Source organism: Nicotiana attenuata, chromosome 9 (assembly GCF_001879085.1).
Source record: "Nicotiana attenuata strain UT chromosome 9, NIATTr2, whole genome shotgun sequence".
In the NCBI taxonomy this organism is placed as follows: domain Eukaryota; kingdom Viridiplantae; phylum Streptophyta; class Magnoliopsida; order Solanales; family Solanaceae; genus Nicotiana; species Nicotiana attenuata.
This window is the reverse complement of record NC_031997.1, coordinates 12,112,846-12,138,956: the sequence shown is the minus strand read 5'-3', so window position 1 is coordinate 12,138,956 and position 26,111 is coordinate 12,112,846. Positions and strand designations below refer to the sequence as shown.

General features: G+C 40.2%; 1 protein-coding gene across 3 annotated transcripts; it reads left to right on the top strand.

The window, feature by feature from the left end:
• LOC109232064 (CBS domain-containing protein CBSCBSPB3) lies at nucleotides 1,723-21,032 on the top strand. Of its 3 annotated transcripts, none has more exons than XM_019397717.1 (15): nucleotides 1,723-2,179; nucleotides 4,903-5,071; nucleotides 5,611-5,743; nucleotides 6,535-6,705; nucleotides 12,645-12,723; nucleotides 12,816-12,929; nucleotides 13,054-13,120; nucleotides 14,181-14,286; nucleotides 14,367-14,425; nucleotides 15,924-16,030; nucleotides 16,120-16,256; nucleotides 17,434-17,516; nucleotides 17,625-17,714; nucleotides 19,365-19,540; nucleotides 20,647-21,032. In XM_019397717.1, exons 1-15 carry the CDS (start codon nucleotides 2,046-2,048, stop codon nucleotides 20,765-20,767), a joined length of 1,746 nt encoding a protein of 581 aa, XP_019253262.1. In that variant the 5' UTR covers nucleotides 1,723-2,045; the 3' UTR covers nucleotides 20,768-21,032. The 3 variants fall into 3 exon arrangements, with proteins under 3 accessions (XP_019253262.1, XP_019253263.1, XP_019253264.1); XM_019397718.1 differs by lacking the exon at nucleotides 20,647-21,032 and adding an exon at nucleotides 20,368-20,636 and having other exon boundaries at nucleotides 1,724-2,179; XM_019397719.1 differs by lacking the exon at nucleotides 20,647-21,032 and adding an exon at nucleotides 20,384-20,635 and having other exon boundaries at nucleotides 1,724-2,179.

Sequence of the window (26,111 nt, the reverse complement as noted above, 5' to 3'; positions counted from 1 at the left end):
AATAGTCAGTTTATATACATTTCTGAGCGTGTTCTGTTCCCATTATTTGGCTGAGAAGACTTCTTATAAAATTGACTGGGAAGACTTCTTATAAAAATATCTTTGTATTCCACTTTTTAACATAGGTGACTCCATGCCCAGGGTTCGAACCCGACCTTTGGTTAAGGATGAAGTAGTTTTTACTACTTTACTATAACCCACGTAGCTAAAATTTCAATTACCATGGCAACTGCTTATGATGAAATTCAGATAAAAATTCTGGCTCCTGCCAATGTTTTGAAGTCATTTGATGCTCTGATACCATTTAAACATTTTGATTGGTATTTATTGGTCAAACGTGTGGTACACTGTTGAAATATATAGCATAGACAGATTGTACAGTGCAATATTTAATGCTGCACACTTGTAGAAGGTTCATTAGTAAGGAGTTAGTCATTGATCTTTGTAATTAGCTGCTAGTTAGTTAGTGAATAGAAGTTAGTTACATTGTCTTCAAATACACGGTTGTAGAGCTCATAAATAGTTGGTTTAGTTAGAACGAAAAGATCTCTTTCTGTCTCTACTTTTTGTCTCCTCTGACTTCTCTCGGCTGCCATAGTTTTCACTTTAACATGGTAGCAAAGCTAAGCTCACAACAATGTAAGAGAACTAATAGGAAGTTCGAATATCTTCTCACTTCTCAATTTCTCTTGATCCCTTTCTTCGATTTTTTCGATTTTTCCTTGTTTTGATTTTCCAATCAATCTTTGTTAGCACTTGCAAATGGTGATTGATACTCCTAAAAATAGAGTCGGAACTTCACATGCAAGCTTGCAACAACTTGATTGCAGTGATCCCCTGTATGTACATCCCTTCGATACACCAGGTATCGTGCTTGCGCCGCAATTGTTGAATGTAAGTAATTACTCGGAATTGACGGAACTTGTATTAGAAAAAAATTACTCAATTGACACTTTTTGGTTGCATTGATGGGAATGATGTAATGCGAAAGTACAATCGTGTATTTTAAGTTTAGTTGCACACGAGCTTAGAAAAGGAAATAATTTCCTTTGGAGAAATATTCAATATTGAGCGCATAGAAGTCCGTTAATACTTTAGGGATATATTTGTTGTTAACATGTAACATAAATTATTCATGCTTTTATAATAATATGGATATAGGTATAGATAGATAGATAGATATAGATATATATATAGAAATGAGTATTGAGTGAAGAAATAAAGAAGAGGGGGGTATTTATAATTTTAGAGAAGGTTAGTTTTGTAAATTGAAAAAGGGTTAAATATTTAAAAAAAAAGGGCTATTTATGCAATATTTCCGTTGGCCAACGGACCAAATCAAGGTCTGACCGTTGCCAACGGTCAGTGGGGCCCACAAATTTCGAAAATTAGAAAAAAACAAAAAAAAAACTAGTCGTCTGAACCGGGCCGGCCGGGGCCGGTTAACCCGGTAAGAGTTACTGTTCACTCTTCCGATTTCAACCGGGCCGGTTATCCGTTTTCAAAAACTTAAACGAACCAACCCCCTAACCCTCCTACCCAGCCCAGCCCAGTCCCTCTAACCGGTCCGGGCCGGTTTCGGGTTTAACCGGTCTTGGCCGATCCGGAACCGAGTCAATCCGGCCCGTTTAACACCCTTAGATGTGTACCCAAAAACTAATTTTGTAAAAAAAGAGGACTCATAATTGCAAAATCAAGAAAAAAGAAAAATAAAGAAGAAAAGATGCTATCCAGGATCAGAAAAGCAAGAGCGCCGAGAGGGGAGAGAAAGAGAAGGGAGAGAGAGCAGAAGAGAGGTTTGGGTTGAGGCTCGACGCACAAGTCTTCCCTCCCAAAATTCCCTATACCTTACTGAATTCTTTCTCCATTTTAATAATCCAGAAAACCGAATAATTCCTCTCTTTTTCTGCCTCTATTATTTACTTGTAGCTGATGCCGTGTTGCTTGCTTTGAAATATTCCCAGAAAATCAAATTGCTGTTTTATTTTTTTTCATCATAAAATTATTATGTGTGTGTGTAGATTGGTGTTTTCGCAAAAATAAATATGAGTAGTCAAGTGCCTCCAGCGCCCAGGCGCAATAGTTTGGTACAGAAACGAAACATATCAACTGTCAAGAAATCTGTGAATCAATCTGAGAATGGTACTAGCCAGAGCAAGCCCTCTTCTCCACCTCACTCGTAAGCAAGCCCTATTCTCTTTTTTCTCTGATTTTCATATAGAATTTTGGTTTATAGTTTAAAGCATATTGTGGAAGTCAAACCCTTTCGGTAGCGATTACAATATCTTTTGCTTTTTCTCTTTCGAACTTTCTTTGCACATGTTATAACCTGCAACTTATCCATCAGATTCTCTTCAGAGGTTTACACGCTGTAGCTTATCATCGATCTTTCTACCTCTTTTTCGTTTTCCATGGATGAATCAATCTGAGAATGGAATTTTGGTTTATAGTTGAAAGCATATTGTGAAAGTCAAACCCTTTTGGTGGGGGGTTACAATTTCTTTTGTCTTTTCTCTTTCGTGCCAATCGGGTGCAGAATAGTATATAAAGTTGAAGGATCAAGCTTTATTTGCTTGTTCATTTAGATTCCAATGTTTCCATCTTCTCTGGAAGGTTGTAATAGTTGTTATCTTTTTCATCAGAATTCTAATAATTGTTTTTGGTAATGTAAAATTGGTTCAGCTTTCTCTACGTGAATGGAATGATATGATCTACTTATGATATGATCTACTTACTATAGAGCGGTGTCTGCACTTAATGGATATACCTTTGAACCATATTAACTGTTTTTGTTTCAAAAACAGAGTAGTGGTGTAGAGTTAGAATGTGAGATGTTGAAGTCAAACCTTCTTTCCGCAGGTTAGAAGCTGCAACTTATCCATCAGGTTTCTTTTCAGAGGGTTACAAGCTGTATCTTATCATCAGTGTTTCTACCTTTTTTTTTCCAAGGATGAAATTGCTGTTTTAATCTTTTTTCCCTTCAATAGTTCATTAAATTGAGCATTTTGGCCTTTTGTAAATGCTTACAGTTATCTACGGAAGGCACAGGGAGGATTTGTAGAAGATGGAAAAATACTAGTCAACTCTATTCCTATTTCATGTTCCAAAATTTTAATGCTTGTGGACATATATCTGAGTGATGTTAAGAAAAGGTACGAGAAATTCTGTGATAATTATTCCAGAAATAGGGGGAAAGTCTTGGATGGAGGGAGTATGTGAGCAAGATTACTAAATTTATCGAGAAAGGTATTGTTCGGAGTGAAAACTTAGAGCAAGATCAAAGAAAGTTGAGCTTCGATCAAGTGGCTCAGATTAAACGATGGCCAGTGACGATTTTAAGATTTTGGATGGAGAAGGGTTGGATGGTAACACTTTCTGGATTGACAAAAGCTCTATGAAGTCCAGAGTAGATTATCTGCACATGCTTAATTGGATTTTGGAGATTCCACCACTGTTATGCTTAGTTGTTTAGAGGTTCAACAATGGGCTGAAAAAACTAGACAAATTCCGGACAAGGTGAAAGTCAAGGAGCTAAATAGAATTCACTTCATGTTTGAGTTCTCTTCTAGAATTGTTGAGAGAATTAAAATGGGGAGTTGGGTTGTTAGCAGCAAGGGTGTTGTCCTTAACAAACTTCAAAGAAGGGGGGTTTTCAGTATGCAATAGGTGTTTCCTTTTAGCAGTTCCCTGGACAGTAGTAGTCATGTATTTTTGCATTGTTGCTATACCTGGCAGATCTGGTCTCTATTTGTAAACTATCTCGTGTTGACTTCTATGATCATCTGCCGTAGAAATAGAATTGAAGCGTTAATACTTACCAACTTGAAGCGCAGATTGTGCGCTTCGTCTCCCTTAGTTAGTGCTTTAATGTAGGCGTCAAGGTTCTAGGTGTGTCACGTGTGCGTCTTCACCGATGGGGTGTCCTTAAGAGCGTCGCACCATACAATAAAAAGTTGACAAAGTGATACATTAATAGTCAAGAAAATGCCATCACTGGATTTTTAGTGATTAAGAATAAGAAATTAGATATTTAGTATAAGAAAACTAACCAGTAACAACGTAAAACTACACCTTTTCATCTAAATCAGAAATATATGTGGCCTTTCAAATTGATTGACATGATATTAACTGCATATATATAGTTCTTAAAACGGTAGAGTACTGCATATATATATATATATATATATATATATATATAGCTTTATTATAGTATTTCCATGCTTAAGTCTAAATAATTGTTGTTTGTGTTCATAGTTACATTTTTTAAATTGTGCTTTGCGCTTAAAGTCGCTACAGACTTTGGTGCTCTTTTTCGCTTTTTGCTTTTGAGTACTCTGGTTCGGAGTAAATTGGTTAATCCCATTGGATGTGAGGAAGCTAATAATATATTGGGAAGAGCAGAAGGTTGACACCGGGTGCAAAAGGATTGGAAGACTATTCCCTCGTGCATCATTTGAACATAACTGTGTGGATCAAAAGAAACGGTAGATGCTTTGAAGGAAGGACAGACTATATTCCTTTTGTAAAGCTTAAATGTTTACAAATCAATATTTTTTGGAGTACGAGCAACAATTTTAGATAGCATGCCAGAGTTTTAGGATTTTTTGGACTCTCTGAGGAAACAGTTCCAATCTTTTGAACTTTCTCTAGTACCTTCTTGGTACTGATTTAATAATAATTTTTTTCCTGGTAAAAAATAATAATATTACCTTTACCTTTTAGAAAGAAGTTTCATCAAATTTGAAAGAACTCTTTTGGTAACAAGACAGTTGTTTGGCTTGTCTGTAGGAGGGAATGGTATAATTAACATAACATTAGAGTGTTTCTGCACTTTTATGGCAATGTTTATGCATGGCGGTGGATGTTTTTTATGCATCTAGATGCTGAGATGTGTGCGTTTAGGTCTGTTGCTGGGGAGAGAACAGTGAAGAAGCTGAGGTTATCGAAGGCACTAACAATTCCGGAGGGGACCACCGTGTCTGAGGCATGTCGGCGGATGGCAGCGAGACGAGTTGATGCTGTTCTGCTAACTGACGCAAATGCCTTACTCTCTGGCATAGTAACTGACAAGGTCTTCTGAAAATGATCATTTTCTTGCTCTCTTATTTTATTTTCTTATTTTATGTTTTTGTTTTTGTGTATTCAAATGTTCGGTATACTGCTTTTTTAAAATGATTTAATTCTAGGGTTTATGCATCTCTGAAGAATTTAACACTAAAATGGTTGGTTCAGGAAGAAAGAAAATTTCCATTCTATATATTAGGGAGTCTTGTATAATTAACTTTTAATGAACTTGGTAGTGTTCAATGAGACCACAAATAGATAAGTAGACGAAGGACGTTGTTGTTGTTGTTTTTTCATTTTCTATTTTTTTAGTAATATTTTATTTCAGATATGCTTATATGTGGAGGGCCTTTACCAAAAGGCTATTCCTCCCTTATCTATGAGTAGGCTTGGGAGTTGTTAGGCTTTAAAAATGGAGGGAAGTGACAACACATAGGTATGGTTCATATATGAAAGTAAAGCTAAAGACACTTGTTGCAGCACTGGAAATTAGTTGTTTCTGGCTTACGTTGTTATTATTTTTAAAATTTGGATTTCTGTGTGTAGGATATTGCGACTAGGGTTATAGCTGAGGAGTTGAGGCCTGAGCAGACAATTATCTTGAAGGTCATGACCAGGAACCCCATTTTTGTGACTGCAGATTCATTGGCTATCGAAGCCCTTCAGAAGATGGTGCAAGGTGTCTTTCTTGACATTTTATACTCTGATTTTTGTCTCGCCATTAAGAAAGAAAAGGAATCAACAGCTTTTCATACATCTTGGACTAATTTCATCGATGAATCATTCCAGAACTAATTTAGTGAGACTAGTATTGGCTTTTCTATGGGAGGCCATTCCTGTGACTAACATGAAAATTGTGCAGTTGCGGTTGGGACTGGCGCATGATGGGGCATATAGCTTAAATTTACAAAAGTTCGAAGCTGCTTGGTAGCAGTAAACTTTTAGTGTTGCAATGTAGGAGATATAATGCCTGGTCAAGTTATTTGCCATTGCACACATTATGGAGAAATGCCACCCTTTTAATTATTAACACTACTATTAAGGTGATGGCAATTGTAACAATAGCAATTGATTATGTTTCTTTTTCTAGGGTGAACAAAAAGCCCATGTTATCCCCTTAGTGGACTTCTCTTTTGTACTTAAGATACACGTTGAGCTGGTGTTAATAGAACTGTTAGATCCTACATTCAATGTTTAGTTGCAATCTCCACCTTGAAGTAATCTGATACAACAACAACAACAACAACAACAACATACCCAGTAAAATCCCACACGTGGGGCCCGGGGAGGGTGTGGTGCACGCAAACCTTACCCCTACCTTGTGAGAGGTAGAGAGGCTATTTCCGATAGACCCTTGGCTCAAGAAAAGCATTTTCCGGTTTGAGAAAACCGCGAGTAAAAAATAATCTGATAAGAGACATATTTCTTTATTCTTATTTTATTGTCGTCTTGTTTTGCTCGTTTCAACAGGTAAATTTCGCCATCTTCCTGTTGTGGAAAATGGTGAAGTTATAGCAATACTCGATATTACAAAATGCCTTTATGATGCAATATCAAGGATGGAGAAAGCTGCAGAACAGGGAAGTGCAATTGCTGCAGCTGTTGAAGGAGTTGAACGGCAGTGGGGAAATAACTTCTCGGGTTAGTTGTGCTCCAAGCGACAATAGAGCTTCGTGGAAGTGCTAGTTGTTGCGATCATGTACCAAAAGTTAATTTTATGCATTGTCTCGTAGAAAAGCTCTGATTTCTGTATGTACAGTAATAATCTTTTTCATGCTTTCTTTTTATAGTGTGGTCCATTTTTCTTTTGACGTCTGTCAAAGAACAGCCCTTCACAGGAAAAATCGACTCAAAGCTGATAATACTCTATTTTACAGCTTTAGAGTCAGTAATTATTGATGCTGCTAATATTGAATTTAAATTTTGTTATCTTGGCCCACAAAAAAGAAAAAACACCGAAAAGGGAAAAGGAAAAGACAACATGAAGTAGCTCCAACTTTATCATTAAAGGAAGAAAAAAACATGAAGTAGCTGCAGCCTGCAAGACACCCAAAGGGGGATGCTATGTCTTGGGGAACAAGTCTGATATTTCATAGAAATCTTATGAATAAGGGTGCACTCGAACAAAAGCACATTCTTGTAGCATGAACTGACACCACCTTCTTCCTCTCCCTAGTTTTCCCCTGTGATGTGCCAGCTCTGGCCAGACTCAGAAGTTGCATTATTGACTATTGGTGGTCATGGATGGGTTATTAGGCATCACTCTTGAGAGGCTTAGCTGAAAATTCTAGCAGCAACTAGAAGAAAGCAAGGTTTGGGAGCATATCATACGGATTAGGATTAACAAGCTATCTTACACCCCTCCGATCCAACAACAACAATGACAACAACATACCCAATATAGTCTCACAAGTGGAGTCTGGGGAAGGTAGTGTGTACGCAGACCTTACCCCTACCTGGTGAGGTAGAGAAGCTGTTTGTGATAAGACCCTCGGCTCAAGAAAAGGTGAAAAGAGAGAAAAGGGAAGAAGATGAAGAAGAAAGAGGAAGAAGAAAGAAAGAAGAGGGAGACAAAGGACGATAAGGAAAGGAGAAAAAGACAACAACAACAAGAAGAAGAAGAAGTAAAAGATAAAGTAGCATCAAATAGTGACAAACATGAAAATACGATACACGGAGCGAACGAAACAATAGGCAAATACTACAGGTCAAAGAATATGAAAAAAAACAAGAGCTCTACTAGTACTACTAGAAAAGAGCGGGGAACTTTCGATTACCTACTAGCCTTCTACCCTAATCCTCGACCTCCATACCCTTCTATCCTGGGTCATGTTCTTAGTGAGCTGAAGTAGCGCCATGTACTGCCTAATCACCTCTCCCCAATACTTCTTTGGCCTACTTGTACCACTTCTTAGCCCCGCCATGGCTAGCCTCTTACACCTCACAGGAACATCTGTACTCCTCTGCACGTGCTCGAACCATCTCAACCTCAACTCCCGCATCTTGTCCTCCACGGAGGCCACTCCCACTTTGTCCCGAATAACTTCGTTCCTAATCTTATCTCTCCTGGTATGCCCACACATCCACCTTAGCATTCTCATTTTTGCTATTTTCATCCTCTGAACATAGGAGTTTTTGACTGGCCAACACTCAGCCCCATACAACATAGTAGGTCTAACTACCACTCTGTAGAACTTACCCTTAAGTCTTGGTGGCACCTTTTTATCACAAAAAACACCAGATGCGAGCCTCCATTTAATCCACCCCGCACCAATACGGTGGGATACCTCATCATCAATCTCCCCCATTACCTTGGATTATAGACCCGAGGTACTTGAAACTACCGCTCCTCGGGATGACTTGGGTATCAAGCTTCACATCCACGTTTGCTTCATGAGTCTTGTCACTGAACTTACACTCCAAGTATTCCGCTTTGGTCATGCTCAACTTGAAACCTTTAGACTCCAGGGTGTGTCTCCAAACCTCCAGCCTCGCGTTAATCCCGCCTCTCATCTCATCAATCAGCATTATGTCATCGGCAAATAACATGCACCATGGCAACACCTCCCATTGAATGTGCTGCATCAACACATCCATCGCCAAAGCAAATAGGAACGGGCTAAGAGCCGCCCTGGTGCAACCCATCACTACTGGAAGTGATCTGAGTCACCTCCCATTGTCCTCACTCGAGTCTTAGCACCATCATATATGTCCTTGATCACGTTAGTGTATGCTACCGGAACGTCGCTAACCTCCAAACATCTCCACAAAACCTCCCTCGGGACTTTATTGTACGCCTTTTGTAGGTCTATAAACACCATGTGCAAGTCCTTCTTTCTCTCCCTATACTGCTCTACCAATCTCCTCACCAGATGAATGGCTTCCGTAGTCGTTCGCCCCGGCATGAATCCAACCTGATTTTCGGAAAGACACACTCCTCCTCACCTTGACTTCCACCACCCTCGCCCAAACTTTCATAGTATGACTCAACAGCTTGATACCCCTATAGTTATTGGAGTTTTGGATATCACACTTGTTCTTGTACAACGGAATCATCGTACTCCACCTCCATTCTTCGGGCATCTTCTTTGTCTTAAAGATAACATTAAACAACCAGTTAGCCACTCCACGCCTGCACGACCTGCATTCTTCAAGAATTCTACCGGGATCTCGTCTGTCCCAGTCGCTCTACCCCTGCTCATCTTACACATCGCTCCCATAACCTCTTCGACCTTAATACGCCTACAATAGCCAAAATCACGGCGACTCTCAGAGTGCTCCAATTCACCTAGCACAATGCTTCGTCCCCCTCCTCATTCGACAGTCTGTGGAAGTATGTCTGCCATCTTCGTCTAATACGAGCGTCTTCCATCAATACTATGATGTCCTCGTCTTTGATGCACTTCACTTGGTCCAAGTCATGAGCCTTCCTCTCCCTCACTTTGGCTAACCTCTACAACTTGTCCCCGCCTTTGCTCCCAAGTTCCGCCTACATGCGTCCAAAGGCAGTAGTCTTAGCCACCGTAACTTCGCCTCTTTATTTGCCTTTTTATATCATTCCCAATTCGTCTTCTTTTCCTCCTCGTTTGTGCTCTCCACTAGTTTCAAATAAGCCGCTTTCTTGACTTCAACTTTACCTTGGACCTCCGCATTCCACCACCAGTCCCCTATACGCCCCCCAGGGTATTCCTTCATAACCCCTAAAACCTCTCTTGCAACTTCCCTAATGTAGTTCGCTGTCATGGCCCACATCGCAGTCACGTCCCTATTACTCTTTCATGCCCCTGTAGCCAGCAACCTCTCCCCCAACTCGTGGGCTTTGCCATTAGTTAAGTTTCCCCATGTAATTCTAGGTTGATTGCACACTGCTCTCTTCTTTCTATTCCTCTTGATCCCCATATCCATTACCAGGAGCCTACGTTGGGTCGTGAGACATTCACTCGGGATGACCTTGCAATCAGTTGAAAGACCTTTATCACATTTCTTGCAGAGAAGATAATGTATCTGAGTCCTGGCCACCGTACTCTGGAAAGTGACTACGTGCTCCTCCCTCTTCGGAAAACTCGAGTTAGCTACCACCAAATCAAAAGCTCTAGCGAAATCCAACAGCGAAGTACCTCTCTCGTTCCTATCTCCAAATCCGAACCCTCTATGGACATCGTCATAACCAGTGTTTTGGATAGCGTGCAACGACAAATAGCGAGGAGGGCCCGCTTCACTGGGGCGAGAGGCGCGCAGCGAAGCGCTCGCCTTTTTGATGTGAGGCGACAATTTATACAAAAAAAATAAAATATTATATATATAACTAAAAACTCAATAACAATAATATATTAATAAATATATCAATTCACAATATGCAATTAATTCTACTCTATAACTGAAAAAGGAGGAAATTTCAGGTTTGAAGTTTTGAAGAAGTTCTCTGCCTCTGCAAAAACAAGGTGCAGTACTGCTGCTCAATAAAAAACAGAGCAACAAAAAAAGAAGAAGAGAAGACCAGAAGAAGAAAGAAGAAGAACGAAAAAAAAAACAGAGCATAAACAGATTCTCTATCCTTTTTTTGCTGCACTGTTGCTCGATAAAAAACAGAGCAAAAAGAATAGAAAGAAGAAGAGAAGATCAGAAGAAAAGAAAAAAAAAACAGAGCAACAGACAGACTCTCCGTTCTGCACTCTTGCTCGACAAAAAACAGAGCAAAAAAATAGAAAGAAGAAGAGAAGAAGAAGGAAAAGGAAGAAAGAAAGAGAGGAGAAAGAAGAAGAGAAGCTTACCTGGGCTGGGTGGACTTGGGTGCTCTGTTGTTTGAAGGTTGAAGAAGAAAGAAACGTGAAATCACCGCAAGCCCTAATGTTTTAAGCCCTAATCTGTGCCTTTTTCTTTCTTTTTTTTCAAAAGGCGACGCCACAGCTCGCCTCTCGCTACACAGCGCCTCTCGCTACACAAGCCGAGGCGCTCGCCTTTTACAATCGCAACGCTACAGAGGCAAAATAGCGCAGGTTGCTCGCCTCGCCTCGCCTCACGCTATTAGCGCTGAGGCGAGCGCTATTTATAACACTGGTCATAACCCCAGCATTAGCCCCGATATGGCCATCGAAATCCCCTCCAATGAAAAGCTTCTCGGTGCGCGGAATACTACGCACCACCTCGTCCAAGTCCTCCCAGAATGCCTCTTGACCTCCTCGCCCAAGCCTACTTGAGGAGCATACGCACTAATCGCATTTGAAGTAAGCCCCCCAACCACAAGCTTAACAGCCATCACCCTATCGCTTAACCTCCTATCCTCGACCGCTAGCTCCCTAAGATCCCTGTCAACGAAGGTACCTACCCCATTTTTGCCCCCAGCACCTCCAGAGTACCACATTTTATACCTGTCAACATCACGCGCCTTAGTACCCATCCACCTGGTCTCCTGGACACACGCTATGTTGATCCTCCTTCTCTGAGAAATCCTACCCAACTCTATAGTCTTACCTGTCAACGTTCCTATGTTCCAGGACCCAACTCTCAGCCTAGAAGCTTCCTTGTCCCCCTTCCCACCCTTGCCCTCACCTCCCGCCCCACCCGAGGACATGACCTTACTCTCACATCGTTAAGCACAACCACTATAGACTAAGGGGTACTACTTAATCACTACCACTCAACCAACAGAGAGCTAAAACAGAGGAAATATATGCTAAGAATATGAAAACTTAACAAGTTAAAGGTGTCAAGAACAAGTACAAAAACTCATGCATGTATCAGCACAATTAATCTACCGGAAGAGACAGATGTAACACGCAAGGTTGAATTGAATACAAGGCACTACCAATAAAGTAAATATGCGAAGAATATGAAAACATAACAAGTTAAAGGTGTCAAGAACAAGTACAAAAACAAGAACAACAACTCAAGCACGTACTAGCACAAATAATCTACCTAAAGAGACCGATGTAACAAGCAAGGTTGAATTTAATACAAGGCACTACCAATAGGTGCTGTACTTGAGGGACAAGATTCTATTACTAATTACCTGCAAGAAATTAGCAGTTACTTGCACATATGTGAGGCTACAGTGTATCTCTATTCAGATTTATTGTTTATTGCAGGAGAGTTGCCAAGTATAGCAAGGGATACTTGAGAGAGTGCAATTCAGGATCACCTAGTATTTTTTAACTTTCTTTTTTCAATTTTGACCTTTTTCGTTGTGGGTAGAGAGTTTTGAACCACTATTTGGTAGAGAGTTTTGAATGATACATCAGTCTTAACTTCGGGTCTGCAACCAAATGCTATAATATCGGTGTTTGTGAGATGCTTTTTGTGGATTTGTTTGGCCTTACAAAGACCATTACTTATGAATGGAGTAGAGAGCGTGTGTGTGTGACTTTGAAACAAAGTTGATGAGTGTTTGTAGATGTGTATCCAAGTTTGCTTAGCTAACATGCACTAATGATATAAGCTGTCTACACTTGATGCTTGGTCAATTTGCATTCCTCTCAATTTGTTGCTTGCAGCAAATTGTTCCTGATTACTTTAAGCTCCTAATAAACTTATACGTCTGGGGTTATGGTTAACCGTGTTATGGTTTCTGAACTCTGTTTCAGCTCCATCTGCATTCATAGAAACATTGAGGGAGCGGATGTTCAAGCCCTCTTTGTCAGCCATTGTTTCTGAAAATACTAAGTATAACTAACTTCCCTACTTCATCTTAAATTTGAGAAGAATGTGTTAAATTGACTTTGAGTACCTGAATTGGAATCTTGTTATGTCATCAGGGTGGCAATAGTATGCCCCTCAGATCCTGTGTATGTTGCTGCTAAGAAGATGCGAGAATTACGGGTCAACTCAGCTATAATTTCAGTTGGAAACAAAATTCAGGGGATATTGACGTATTTACCTTTTCCTCAACAAGCTTCAATTCTATGTACATTTACTAATGTAATCTTCTCATGCCCAAGCATTGGCGATTATGTAGTGCATAGCTAATAGATGTCTGCTGGTATTGTGATGCAGCTCAAAAGATATTCTCATGCGTGTTGTAGCACAAAATCTATCCCCTGAGCTGACACTGGTGGAAAAGGTTTTGTTTTCTCCTTATTTATAGCCGTCTAATGAGAGTTATAATATTTTTTGTTAGTTCACTGTTTTTAAAAGCAAAAAGTGCCAAAAAGAGAAGTGACAAAATCCATGAGCCTTGAAACGAAAAACGAGAAGTGTAGCACAGACTTGTTACCAAAAGCAAAATACTGCTGAATGTAGTAGATTCAGTACTTATAATAATCAAAGTGCAATTACAATTACTAATCTTAGTATCTAAATAATGATTTCAACAGGACCATCAAAAGACAACTTCAATCAGAAAAATAAAATTTTCATTTCCAATTAATCACCTCTGAAAATAATTATTTGATCTTGCCAAGTTCACTTGTTTGGGGAAGGTTGTATTGTGGCAGGGATGTGAAACATAAGGATCATGGGGAATTGCAATTATGTCTCTTAGGTAAAGATGGGAGGGACAAGTCCCTAACTATTTTATTATTGTTAAAGCACCATAGGATGTATTTCGTTGTTAAATAGGTGACCTGATAGTTGAGGAAGTAACATGATGTTATTTGGTACTTATGTATGTGGCTTGTTGGTGCATATTTTGAACATTAAGAGGATTCTGGATCTGAATTTGACATATTATTCTTTAATTAACACCAAACATCCTTCTCATGGAAGTTCTGAGGTGCTCATTCAGATTGATTACTGGCAGCTGAACTTGTTTTTGGAAGTTCCCTCATTGCTCCATCTACATGGTGGTCTTCATTGCTGGACTTTTTGAACAACTTATTTTTGTCTTTTACTCTTTTGATGTAATTAGCATGTCCTTTTATTCAAAACCCCAATTGTTGCATCCCTTCTCTCCTATTTCACAGCTCGGAACACACCCTTCTTATAGAGATAAACGCTCTTTAAACATCGTTTTAAACTGAAATGGCTCGGAGAAGAATGGTTCGTTTTGGTCTACACACCGAAATTGATAATATTTGAGATTATGCGGGATCACAAATAATCCTGTGTTTGCTCACTCTTTAGCCCCTATGTCTCTTGTCCAAGTAAAAAGCGTTTTGACTAAGACTTAGTCATATTTATAGGTAATGACACCAAGCCCTGAATGCGCAACATTAGAGACAACAATACTTGAGGCTCTCCATATAATGCATGATGGGAAGTTTCTGCACCTTCCCGTTCTCGATAGAGGTGAGCTTTTGCTTCTTCATATTCTGATTTTAATAGTGAAAAGTGGTTCCCACTATCAAGTTTAATATATGTTTTTGCAGATGGATGTGCCGTCGCCTGCATAGACGTATTGCAGATAACTCATGCAGCTATATCTATGGTAACTTCCAATTGTTTCTTATGTTATATGTCTGGAAAGTGGTGACATATGAAATCCTTGTTTGAACTAGATGGAAGATAGGAAATGATTCTAGTCATGGCATGGGACTCTTTTGCCTGTATCGTTCTGTACTATGCTGCTTTGATACGGATGTGCGCACGGGAACAGATCTAGAAGTCGGATTTGTCATCACCTAAATTAAATCTTAGGTTCGCGGATACGGTTAGGAGTATGGGTAAGGGTGTCAAGATATACTAAACAAATGTATATTACGACATATACAAGTATATTTTTTTCCAATTAATTGTAATTATTAAATTAAAGCTAGTATGATTAAATTCTTTCTAGTGCTTCATTGTGAACATATATAGACACAAACTCAAAATCAAACCAAATACCCGATCAACCTATACTCGGCCACAGTCGTAGTAAAAGCACCCATGTTAGGTTGATTAAATTTATTCCGTATCTGACACCCACACCCAAATCGTGTCAGGACGATACGATTCCCGCAAGGATTTTGACTAATCTAAGCAACATAGATTTTTGCATATAAATTTTTTTAAGACTTAAATAATAAAAAGGGGTGTACATGCATAGCCTATTTCCTTGGTGAATTGTCACTCTCTGTTTTTTGTGGTGTTATTATTTTTTTTTTGAATAACTGAGAAATCCCTCTGGGCTGACCTTTAGGATCAACCGCAACCTTCGAAACTTGGGGTTATGGGCCCACCCGTCTACCCTTCTTCACTTAAATACCAGGCTTTATTCACATGGCGAAGGCCTCAAACCTATGACCTAAGTCACAAGTCCCTCAACCTTTGCTACTTGAACTAAGCCTTGCAGGCCACTCTTGCTTTATTTTTATCAACTAGTAACCAAACACTGCTTCAACATGTTTGTTTATTTCTTCATGAGTTGTCCAAGTGATTTCCTTTACATTATCAGCACCAGTTAATTTAGTTAAAACAGAGAAGCCCTATCTAAGCTGCGAGTTCGATATAGCAATTCCATCAAACACATTTGAAAGACTGCTTCAGGAAGTGGCTATTCCCCTGAGACCAATTGTTTCAGGTTTAATATGGTGGGCATGCAGCGGTATGCAATTATATTGATGTTCTATATTAGCGATTTAGCGTGTTTCATTGGTTGCTGATCCTAGAAGTTCTAATTTTGTAAAACCTATCGTGGTTATATAGGTTATATTTTCTGCATTAGGCTCCTATTCTTGAATGTATCAACTCTATGGAGGGCTCTATTTTGAAGTGGGAGAAGGCACACTTGCTGTATTTTTTTTCAATGTTTCTAAATATATGGTTGTTGTTTCTGAAAAACGAGTTAATCAGAGTCCGGATTCACATGAAAATTGGTCAAACCGTCAAATAAAGCCTCAGTAAGTGAATTAGGACTTGCATCTATGAGGACATAATGTACCATAGTTTTTTGAGGAAGGAGTGCAATACCGAGCATGTTGTCTTAAATTTGCTGTTTCCCTAAGGTGGAGAGCAGCTCTGGTGCTGTCAATGAAGTGGCCAATACTGTGATGCAGAAGTTTTGGGATTCGGCACTTAACCTGGAACCACCAGACGATTATGATACACTCAGGTACTTTTGCTTCCTACATGGTGTTGCTTTCTTGACTCTGGGCATATAAAACTAACAGTGCATGCTTTATTCTTTTGCTTATCATACAGTGAGATGTCTATGTCTCAATTGATGATGTCAGAAGGGACAGAAGCTGGAAAATCTGGATATCCATCTTTGGGTCTTGGAAATACATTTGCTTTTAAATTTGAGGACCTTAAAGGTCGTGTCCACAGATTTAGTTTTGGTGAGTGCTGTATAGACTTTCATTACATTGTGCACTAGGAACGTTAGTCAACATTTTGTAGAGGAAGGCTGTATCGTTGAACTTATTTACCTTGACAAGTAGATATACTCCTTTTCAGTTTGCCTTACATTTCTTTTTAGTTTGTTTAAAAAAGAATACCTCATTTTTATATTTAGTAACTCTTAAATTCCAACATACCCATTTTTGTTGTGAACAATTGCTTTTTGCAATATATAATGCTTTCACTTTTATAAAGCTGAGTTGCTATGGAACTCATTTGGATATCTTCCAGCAACTGCATTTAATACTCCCTCCGTTCCAATTTGTATGGCATTGACTCGGCACGAAAAAAAAAAGAAGAAAGAAGACTTTTGAAACTTAGTGGTCTTAAATATGTATGTTTGTGTGCCTATAAACTTTTGAAACTTGTGATCTTAAACATGCCATCACAATTTGTGTAGTTATAAAAGCTTCTCATTAAGGGTTGAAAAGTTTAAAGTTGAATAATAAGCAAATAATACCACACAAATTGGAATGAAGGGATCAATATTTGAAGTTTCCATTTTATCATGAGAGTATCATATCCCTTTCCATTGGAGAATGTAGTCTGTGCTTCATTGCAGGAGTCTTGAAGGAGAATTTCTTATGTTTCAATGTTTTGATGAAGTTCGTATTAAAAGCATAAGGAGTCTGACTAAGCCTTGAAGTGCAGGCTGAAGAAACTGGAACTTCAATTAAACTTAAAGGGCTGTAATTTTTGGTTGAACAAGACACAAGTTTCCGTGAATATGATTAAAATAAGTGTCTGATGGGAGAAAAGGTTTTATGTTGGTAATGTTGCATTTTTTAAAAGCTTCTAAAAAGCTAATATTAGCAACTTGAAAACCTAAAACGAGTTTTGCCCTATGATATTGACTGGAATCCTGCCATTGAGTAATCTTCTCTTGTTTAGGGTTGTGCTTTTACAACTACACTGCAGGATTCAAGGTGGCTTAATGAGGTCGATGGTTTTCTAATATTTTAACTTTCCAGTAGTGTAAAATTCAGTTATAAGAAGCAACACCAAAGCTTTTACTGGCATAGGAATTTCTCCTACAGTCTTTAGAGGTTCTATTCATGCACTAATCTAACGTAATTCTTAGAGCATGCATCTGACCCTCCGCTTTTTCTTTCTCAGGCTCAGAGAATTTAGTGGAGCTTGTTACTGTGGTTATGCAAAGGTTAGGTGCAGTAGATGAACAAAATCGTCCTCAACTTTTGGTAGGTGTAAATGAAAATCTTTTTTCCGCCTTGATGAATTTACTTCTGCTCTTCATGTGGTAAATGAGGAGATGAAGATGGTATGAACTTTTTCTATTCTTATTGCAGTATGAAGATGATGAAGGCGATAAAGTTCTGCTGACAACTGATAGTGATCTTGTTGGTGCAGTTAACCATGCCAGATCAGTAGGGCTAAAGGTATGGAGATGCCCCTTGTTATGTCGAATACATAGACAGCCCCCTAAAGTTGGGGCTAATTTTTATTTGGACACCTCTACTGACCCTTGTACCTAGTAGACACTCCAACACTCACCAAAATGTACCTATTAAACATAAAGCTGACATGGCATAAAGAGTGATTCTCACTACATTTAGGCGCGTGAATGTTTACATTTCGCTGACATTGCTAAAAGATTACCAATTTCTCCCCTCTCTAACACTTCTTGTTCATCTGTCTTCTTTCTCCTTTCTCTCCATCTCCATCTACCATTTTGGTCACCATCCTACTAATTTTTTTCTTATTTCTTAATCTTCATCGTGTTATTAAATAAAATAAATTTCATCAGTTTTTGTCCGCCAAAATTTCTAATTCTGCCCACCCCATTATGAATATCCCCTTTCTGGCTACTTTTCTGATGATGCTCGTTTGCGTACATCAGATTCTGGTTTGTTGCAGAGTTCTCTTTCTGCTCCTTATAAGAAGGAATCGACAACCACAAAGACTATCATGATCCCACAAATATAAATCGTCGTATAAATCATCAAAACAGTGAAAGAACGAGAAAGAAACGACATAGTAATCTGGAGGAACCAAATAATGCACATGTTAGCTTTTGCACCCAAGAATGAAAAGGGAAATGGATCTGCTATATATGGAGTAAACATATACTATGGAAGATTGTTCTGTTCAGATGTTCTAGTATGGAGTAAAATACTCTGCCAAATACACCCAGCACCTTATTAGATCTTCTACTGCCTGTTCTGTTTCTGTTTCTACTTCCCGGCAGCTTTGAAGAGGAAGAGTTCGGCAAGATTTGATATTCCGATCTCTAACGTCTTTGTTGTACTAGACTCGTAGGTATTATGTTTATTTCAACAGAAGATAGATGAAGAAAAAACAAAGAAAAGGCCAAAAAGAAATGGAGAAGAAAAAGAACGATGAAAACGACGAAGGGAGGGGGGACGTTCGTCGAGAGAATTATCGCAAAAGAAAGTTTTTATTTTATGGCTAAAACTCCTTTTGTTTTTCTTTTTCAAATTTATTTTTTTGCTTTTATTATTTACACTTGGGCGTCCATTAATTGGTTCCTTTTTTCATATCAGCAGAGTAAAAATCATGCCCTACTTTTTTAACAAAGAATGTGGCTCAGGTGTCCAATAGGTACACTGTAGTATGTTGGAATGTCTAATAGGTACAAGTTCAAGGGTCAGTTGAGGTGTCCAACTGAAATTAAGTGTCAATTTTAGGGGGCTGTCTATGTAGTTGGCCTATGTTTTTCCTATTGCATCGACTTCTGTTAAGTTATGGTTGTCAAAATTGCGGGAGACCGTGTCACGAGCAACTGCTTCCCCTTGTTAATGACGTTGTAATCATATTCCAGAGAGAATTTTGTGAATAGCTTAGGCAGAGAAATGAATTGTCATGTGAATAATTTTAATACCAACTCGTATGTAATTAACAAGTGTTTTGATTTTCTCTGAAATTTTTTGTTTCCCTTTTAGCATCAAAACTCTGTGATGATGACCAAAATTCCCTCAGGCTATTATTTTTGTCAGTGGATGTATACAGGCTGTGGACAGTTTGGTCATATCATTCTTATTTTCATGACTGCTACATTTCTTTTGCAGGCCTTAAGATTGCATCTAGACTACTCTGATGTAAACCAAGAAAAATCAGAGCCAGAATTGAGTACTACATCTGTTGAGAAAGATGGATGGGGTTCACTGCACATGGGGATTTTTGCGGGCGCTGTTGTGCTAACAAGTGTTGGTGTATTTGCCTACTTGAAGCGCACCAATACATGGTAAGCCAATTTTTAAGGATTCTATTCTGCTGGAAAAGCTATAGATCATGCAGACTGATGTGTGAAGTTCCCAAATTTTGCTGTCGGCAATATGAACACTTTTACTATTAGTAGAGAAGGGCAGTGTTTGAAGTGATCCAAACATGCTCTGATATAAGAGTAGCTACAAAGAATGCTCTCCTGCTCCCTAGTGCCAACTGGTTGAGAAAAAGGGAACAAGGAGAGGAAAAAATGAAAAGAAAAGGGAACTAGATGAGAATTCGTCAGTCTAAGTTGCAGCAACATTATTCTCGTTGATATGATACGTCTTATTTATGGTCAATTATCGCTGTCAATTGGAGTTTTTCCTTGTAAAATCAGTGAATTTAGGTCTTTTTAGTATTACCGGGGTCATCCAAAGTTTGAGGGGATGCCTCATTACTCGAATACTGTAAATCATATAATAGCATGCGTCTTGGTGCTAATCTTCTTTATTTAACACTAGTATTTTTTAATTTAGTATACAAGAATTTGCATTCAGCTTAGCAAGGTCGAAATCTGGTATATAAAAAAAATAGAAAAAGAAAGAACCGTCGTTCGTCGGAAATTGTTTAGGTTGCATCACCAGAGATTTCAGACACTTGAGATCTTGAAAGGTTACAGTGGTTGGATTCATGGGCGAAGCTACGCTCTTGACCACCCTTCGTCGGTAGATTACACGGCGTATATACATGAAATATTAGGTTTTAAAGGTATATAACATATATTGAACACCCTTTGTCGGGAAACTTTTTTTTACTTCTTTCAATTTGAAGAACCCTTGGAAAAATTTCTGACTTCGCCAATAGTTGAAATCCATTGCAGAAATTGGTCTCGAGGAAAAAGTTACAGTGAACTGACTACTATGATAGAGCAGATGAAGCATCTCAGCCACAAGTATGACGAAATCCATGAAAGAAAAAAATTGAGATTTATTATGACCAGTGGCGGAGCCACTCATCGGCAGGGGGAGTCAGTTGACACCCCGTCGTTCGGAAATTATACTGTGTAGATAGCTTATGACATGGCAGATGAAGAACTGTGTATACGGTTAAAATTAGGCTCATTCGATTACGCTAATTGGCCAGGACCAGGGCGATAGTTCGAAGATCGGCCCCGCAGTGTATCAGATCGAGATATGCGGATAAGACGCCGAGTTCGAGATTCGAAGCACCTGTTCAGGTCGAGGTCGATGATGATCGAGATTAAACAGGATAGACATCGAGCAAGACCGAAGATAGCATAATAACGAGAATGCGAGATATTCATGACTGGCAGAGAATTATGGTGAAAATCTCGGAACGGATCACATTAAGAGCGGTTATTTAGCCCATCAAGAGATTTACTTCTGTAATTAGAATTGTACCATAAAAAAGGATTCCTCTACTATATAAAGAGGGACCTAATCATTTTTGTGACCATTTGACATTCACGCATATCAAAGCAATACAATAATCTCCTCTCTTCTCTCTTATACTCTCTTGTTCATCAGCTTGCCTTATTTTTACTTGTCTGGTATCAATCAGCTCAAGCACACTCTTACTGAGGATTGAATTCCGTTTCGACGCTGGTTTGCTTCGCTTTGTTGTTAATTTCTATCACTAATCTTCACATTTATCAATTGGTATTAGGTGAAATCACGTGTCCTTAAAATCACATTATAAGTTTAATTGTTAACCAATTTTAAGGGTAAACAGTTTGGCGCCCACCGTGGGGCTAAGGATAATAGTGATTGCCTAGTATTAATTCTCATAACATACACCGCTTTACGCTTGTTCTTGTAAGTGTCTTTGATTTCAGGATCAACATGTCAAACTCTCAAGTAGCGCCCACACATACAGACAACATGGCCTTGGCTTCCACGGCGAAAATTACAACATGGCCGCCCCGGGAAACGGAGTGCCTCCAGTCAACCCCGATGGACCCCTGGCCATAGACCCAATTGACGTTAGCTCCCATATTGCCCTTAATGGGAATTTGGGCGCCGACTCTGAAAATAGCATCCGCAGAGATGCTCAGCAACCGATCAGAACGCACAGAGCGGTGAAGAAGGTGAAATTAGCCTTCGAACGATGTTCGAGATGTTGCAGACTCAACAAGCTGCGATAGCACAACTCTAAAACCAAAATCGAGCAGCAAGCAGAATTGAGCTCGAGCCATCACAAGAAGTTGTTCATAGAGCCGAACTTGTACCGGAGAGATCGAACGCCAATGAATCGGGGATTGGCCCCGCCATTATGAAAATGCTGGAGGAGCTCACTAAGCGGATTAAATCAGGTGAAAAGAAAATCGAGTCAAATGACAAAAAGGTAGAAACGTACAACTCTCGGGTTGACCAAATACCGGGGGCGCCACCGATTCTAAAGGGTTTGGATACGAAGAAGTTCATGCAGAAACCTTCCCCTCCAAGTGCGGCTCCGAAGCCCATCCCGAAAAAATTCTGCATGCCAGTAATTCCCAAATACAATGGAACCACCGACCCTAATGAGCATGTCACTTCTTATACATGCGCAATAAAGGGGAATGACTTAGAAGATGATGAGATTGAATCCGTTGTGTTGAAAAAGTTTGGAGAAACTTTATCGAAAGGGGCGATGATATGGTACCACAATTTGCCGCCCAATTCCATTGATTCCTTCGCCATGCTTGCAGATTCCTTCATGAAGGCACACGCCGGAGCATTAAAGGTTGCGACTAGGAAGTCGGACCTCTTCAAAGCGAAACAAAAGGACAACGAAATGTTGAGGGAATTCGTATCTCGGTTCCAGATGGAACGCATGGACCTACCCCCGGTCACAGATGATTGGGCTGTTCAAGCTTTTACTCAAGGTTTGAATGAACGAAGTTCGATAGCATCACGACAACTAAAACAGAATTTAATTCAATATCCAGCTTTGACCTGGGCCGATGTACATAATTGGTATCAGTCAAAGATCAGGGTTGAGGATGATTAGTTGGGGACCCCTTCCGGTTTCGTTTACCCAAATAGGCCCATCGGTAGGATTCAAAGGGACATCGACAGAGAACCCCGATCGAACAGAGATCGGTATCAACCATACATCGCAGATCGTAGAAACAGTGGCCCAGGGCGTAATCACTTTCGAAATGATCGAAGGAATGACCGAGGACAAAACTCCTGAGGGCTAATGAGTAAAAGTGGCTTCGATAAACATGTCGAGCCCACAGAAGCACCACGACTATCAGAATACAACTTCAGCATCGATGCATCAGGTATTGTATCAGCCATTGGACGGATCAAGGATACTAGATGGCCCAAACCTTTATAGACCGATCCAGCTCAAAGGAACCCTGATCAAATATGCAAATACCATGGTACCCATGGTCATAAAATCGAAGACTGCAGACAACTGAGCGAGGAGGTAGCCCGCCTATTTAAGAGGGTCACCTTGGAGAATTCTTAAGTGACCGAGCCAAGAACCACTTCAAAAACAAAGATTCAAACAGACAGAACGAGCAGGAAGAGCCACAACATGTGATTCACATGATTGTTGGAGGAGTCCATGTTCCTCAAGGACCAATATTTAAACGCACCTAGATGAAAATTACAAGGGAAAAGCGAACTCGGGACTACTTGCCAAAAGAAACCTTGTCTTTCAACAATGAGGATGCAGAAGGGATCGAACAACCTCACAACTGCGTACTGGTAATATCTATCCTTATGAATAAAATTCAAGTTAAACGTGTGTTATTGATCCAGGTAGCTCGGCAAACATTGTTCGATCATGGGTCGTAGAACAACTCGGCCTCCAAGATCAAATCGTGCCCACAGCTCAAGTACTTAACGGCTTCAACATGGCAAGTGAAACCACAAAAGGGGAAATCATTTTGCCAGTAAGTGTGGCTGGGACCATCCAAGAAACAAAGTTCCATGTGATCGAAGGTGACATGAGGTACAACGCGCTGCTCGGAAGACCTTGGATCCATAACATGAAGGCAATGCCCTCGACGCTTCATCAAGTCATGAAGTTCCCAACATCAGTAGGAATCAAAACGGTGTACGGTGAACAACCTGCCGCCAAAGAAATGTTTGGAATCGTCGAAGTAGTACCAGTATCGGCGCTTTCATCAACAAAGGGATCGGAGTCAAAGGGAAAGCAAGAAGTCAAATAGCAACCACAGTCACCAGCCTCGGCCCGATCGGAGGAGCAGGAAACTTTCGAGGGTGATGATTATATGATACCTCGAACCTTCATAATCCCCGATGATTCTGATGTAATGAAGTCGACGGTCGAAGAGCTGGAACAAATCATACTGATCGAGCGTCTGCCCGATCGAAAGGTATACCTGGGCACGAGGTTAACCCCCGAGCTCAGGAAAAAACTCGTTCAATTCCTTTTAGATAACATGGATTGTTTTGCTTGGTCCCACCTAGATATGACAGGGATCCCACCGGAGATCACTACGATCGACTAAGCTTGGACCCGAAGTTCCGCCCTGTAAAACAAAAGAGAAGGCCCCAGTCCGAGGTAAAGCATGCATTCATTAAGGATGAGGTAACAAAACTTCTCAATATAGGATCCATTCTGGAGGTAAAATATCCCGAATGGTTAGCAAACGTAGTTGTAGTCCCTAAAAAGAGAAATAAACTTAGAATGTGCGTAGATTATAAGGATTTAAACAAGACATGCCCTAAAGATTCCTTTCCTTTGCCGAATATCGATCGCATAACCGATGCCACGGCCGACAACGAGATCCTTAGTCGATGCCTACTCCGGTTACAATCAAATACAAATGAACCCGGAGGATTAGGAAAAGACTCCGTTCATCACTAAATACGACACCTATTGTTATAACGTAATGCCGTTTGGACTAAAAAATGCTGGTGCTACTTATCAACGCCTAGTAAATCGAATGTTTGAAGAACAAATAGGTAAATCAATGGAGGTTTATATTGACGATATGCTAGTTAAGTCCCTGCGAGCAGAGGACCATTTAAAACATTTGCAGGAGACCTTCGACATACTAAGGAAGTACAACACGAAGCTCAACCCGGAGAAATGTGCATTCGGGGTCGGTTCAGGCAAGTTCCTCGGCTTTATGGTATCAAATCAGGGATCGAGATCAACCCCGATAAAATCAAGGCAATCAAAGACATCACAGTCTTTGATAATGTCAAGGCTGTACAAAGGTTGACAGGGCGCATAGCCGCCCTAGGTCGATTTATTTCGAGGTCCTCAGTTAGGAGCCACCATTTCTTCTCACCACTCAAGAAGAAGAGTAATTTCGCATGGGCCCTAGAATGTCAACAAGCCTTGGAGGAACTGAAGCGATACCTGTCGAGCCCGCCATTGCTTCACACCCCGAAAGCGGATGAGCAACTCTACTTATACTTAGTGATCTCGGAGATAGCGGTAAGTGGGGTCTTAGTTCGAGAAGAGCAAGGTACGCAATTCCCTGTTTATTATATTAGGCGAACCCTAGGAGAGGCCGAAACCCGATACCCACACTTAGAAAAATTAGCGCTCGCTCTGATAAGTGCCTCTAGGAAATTAAAACCGTACTTCCAGTGTCACCCAATTTGTGTTGTAACCACCTATCCCCTTCGCAACATTTTGCACAAGCCCGAACTCTCGGGTCGATTGGCCAAATGAGCCGTCGAGATCAGCGGGTACGATATCGAGTATCAACCCCAAACGGCCATCAAGTCTCAAATCTTGGCAGACTTCGTGTCCGACTTCACGCTAACCCTCGTACTCGAGGTCAAAAAGGTACTATTTTCAAAATCGGGTACATCATCGGGGGTGTGGACCCTCTTCACAGACGGCGCTTCGAACGCGAAGGGATCCGAGCTAGGCATCGTTTTGAAGCCGCCCACAGGTAATACAATTAGTCAGTCTATCAAAACTTCAAAATTAACTAATAATGAGGCCGAGTATGAGGCCATGATTGCAGGTCTCGAGCTAGCTAAGAGCTTGGAAGTAGAGGTCATTGAGGCCAAGTGTGACTCCCAACTTGTGGTAAATCAAGTCAACAAAACTTTCGAGGTTCGAGAAGATCGAATGCAGAGGTACTTGGACAAACTACATGTGTCTCTACATCGATTTAACGATTGGACCCTACAACACGTAGCTCGAGAACAAAACAACGAGGCTGATGCCCTTGCAAATTTGGGGTTATCGATCGAAGATGACGAACTTAGCTCGGGGACTGTCGTACAACTTTCGAGGTCAGTAATCGAAGAAATTCACGCCGAAATAAACTCCACAAGTCTAACTTGGGATTGGAGGAATAAGTATATCGGATACCTAAAGAACGGGAAGCTTCCATTGGATCCTAAGGAATCGAGGACTCTACGCACGAAGGCTGCACGGTTCACATTGGCCGAGGATGGAACGCTATATAGGAGAATGTTCGATGGACCGTTGGCGATATATTTGGGACCAAGAGACATCGTTTACGTTCTACGAGAAATTCACGAGGGCACTTGCGAAAATCACTCCAGTGCCGAGTCATTGGTTCACAAAGTCATCAGAGCAGGATACTATTGGGCCGATATGGAAAAAGGTACAAAAGAGTTTGTTCGAAAATGCAA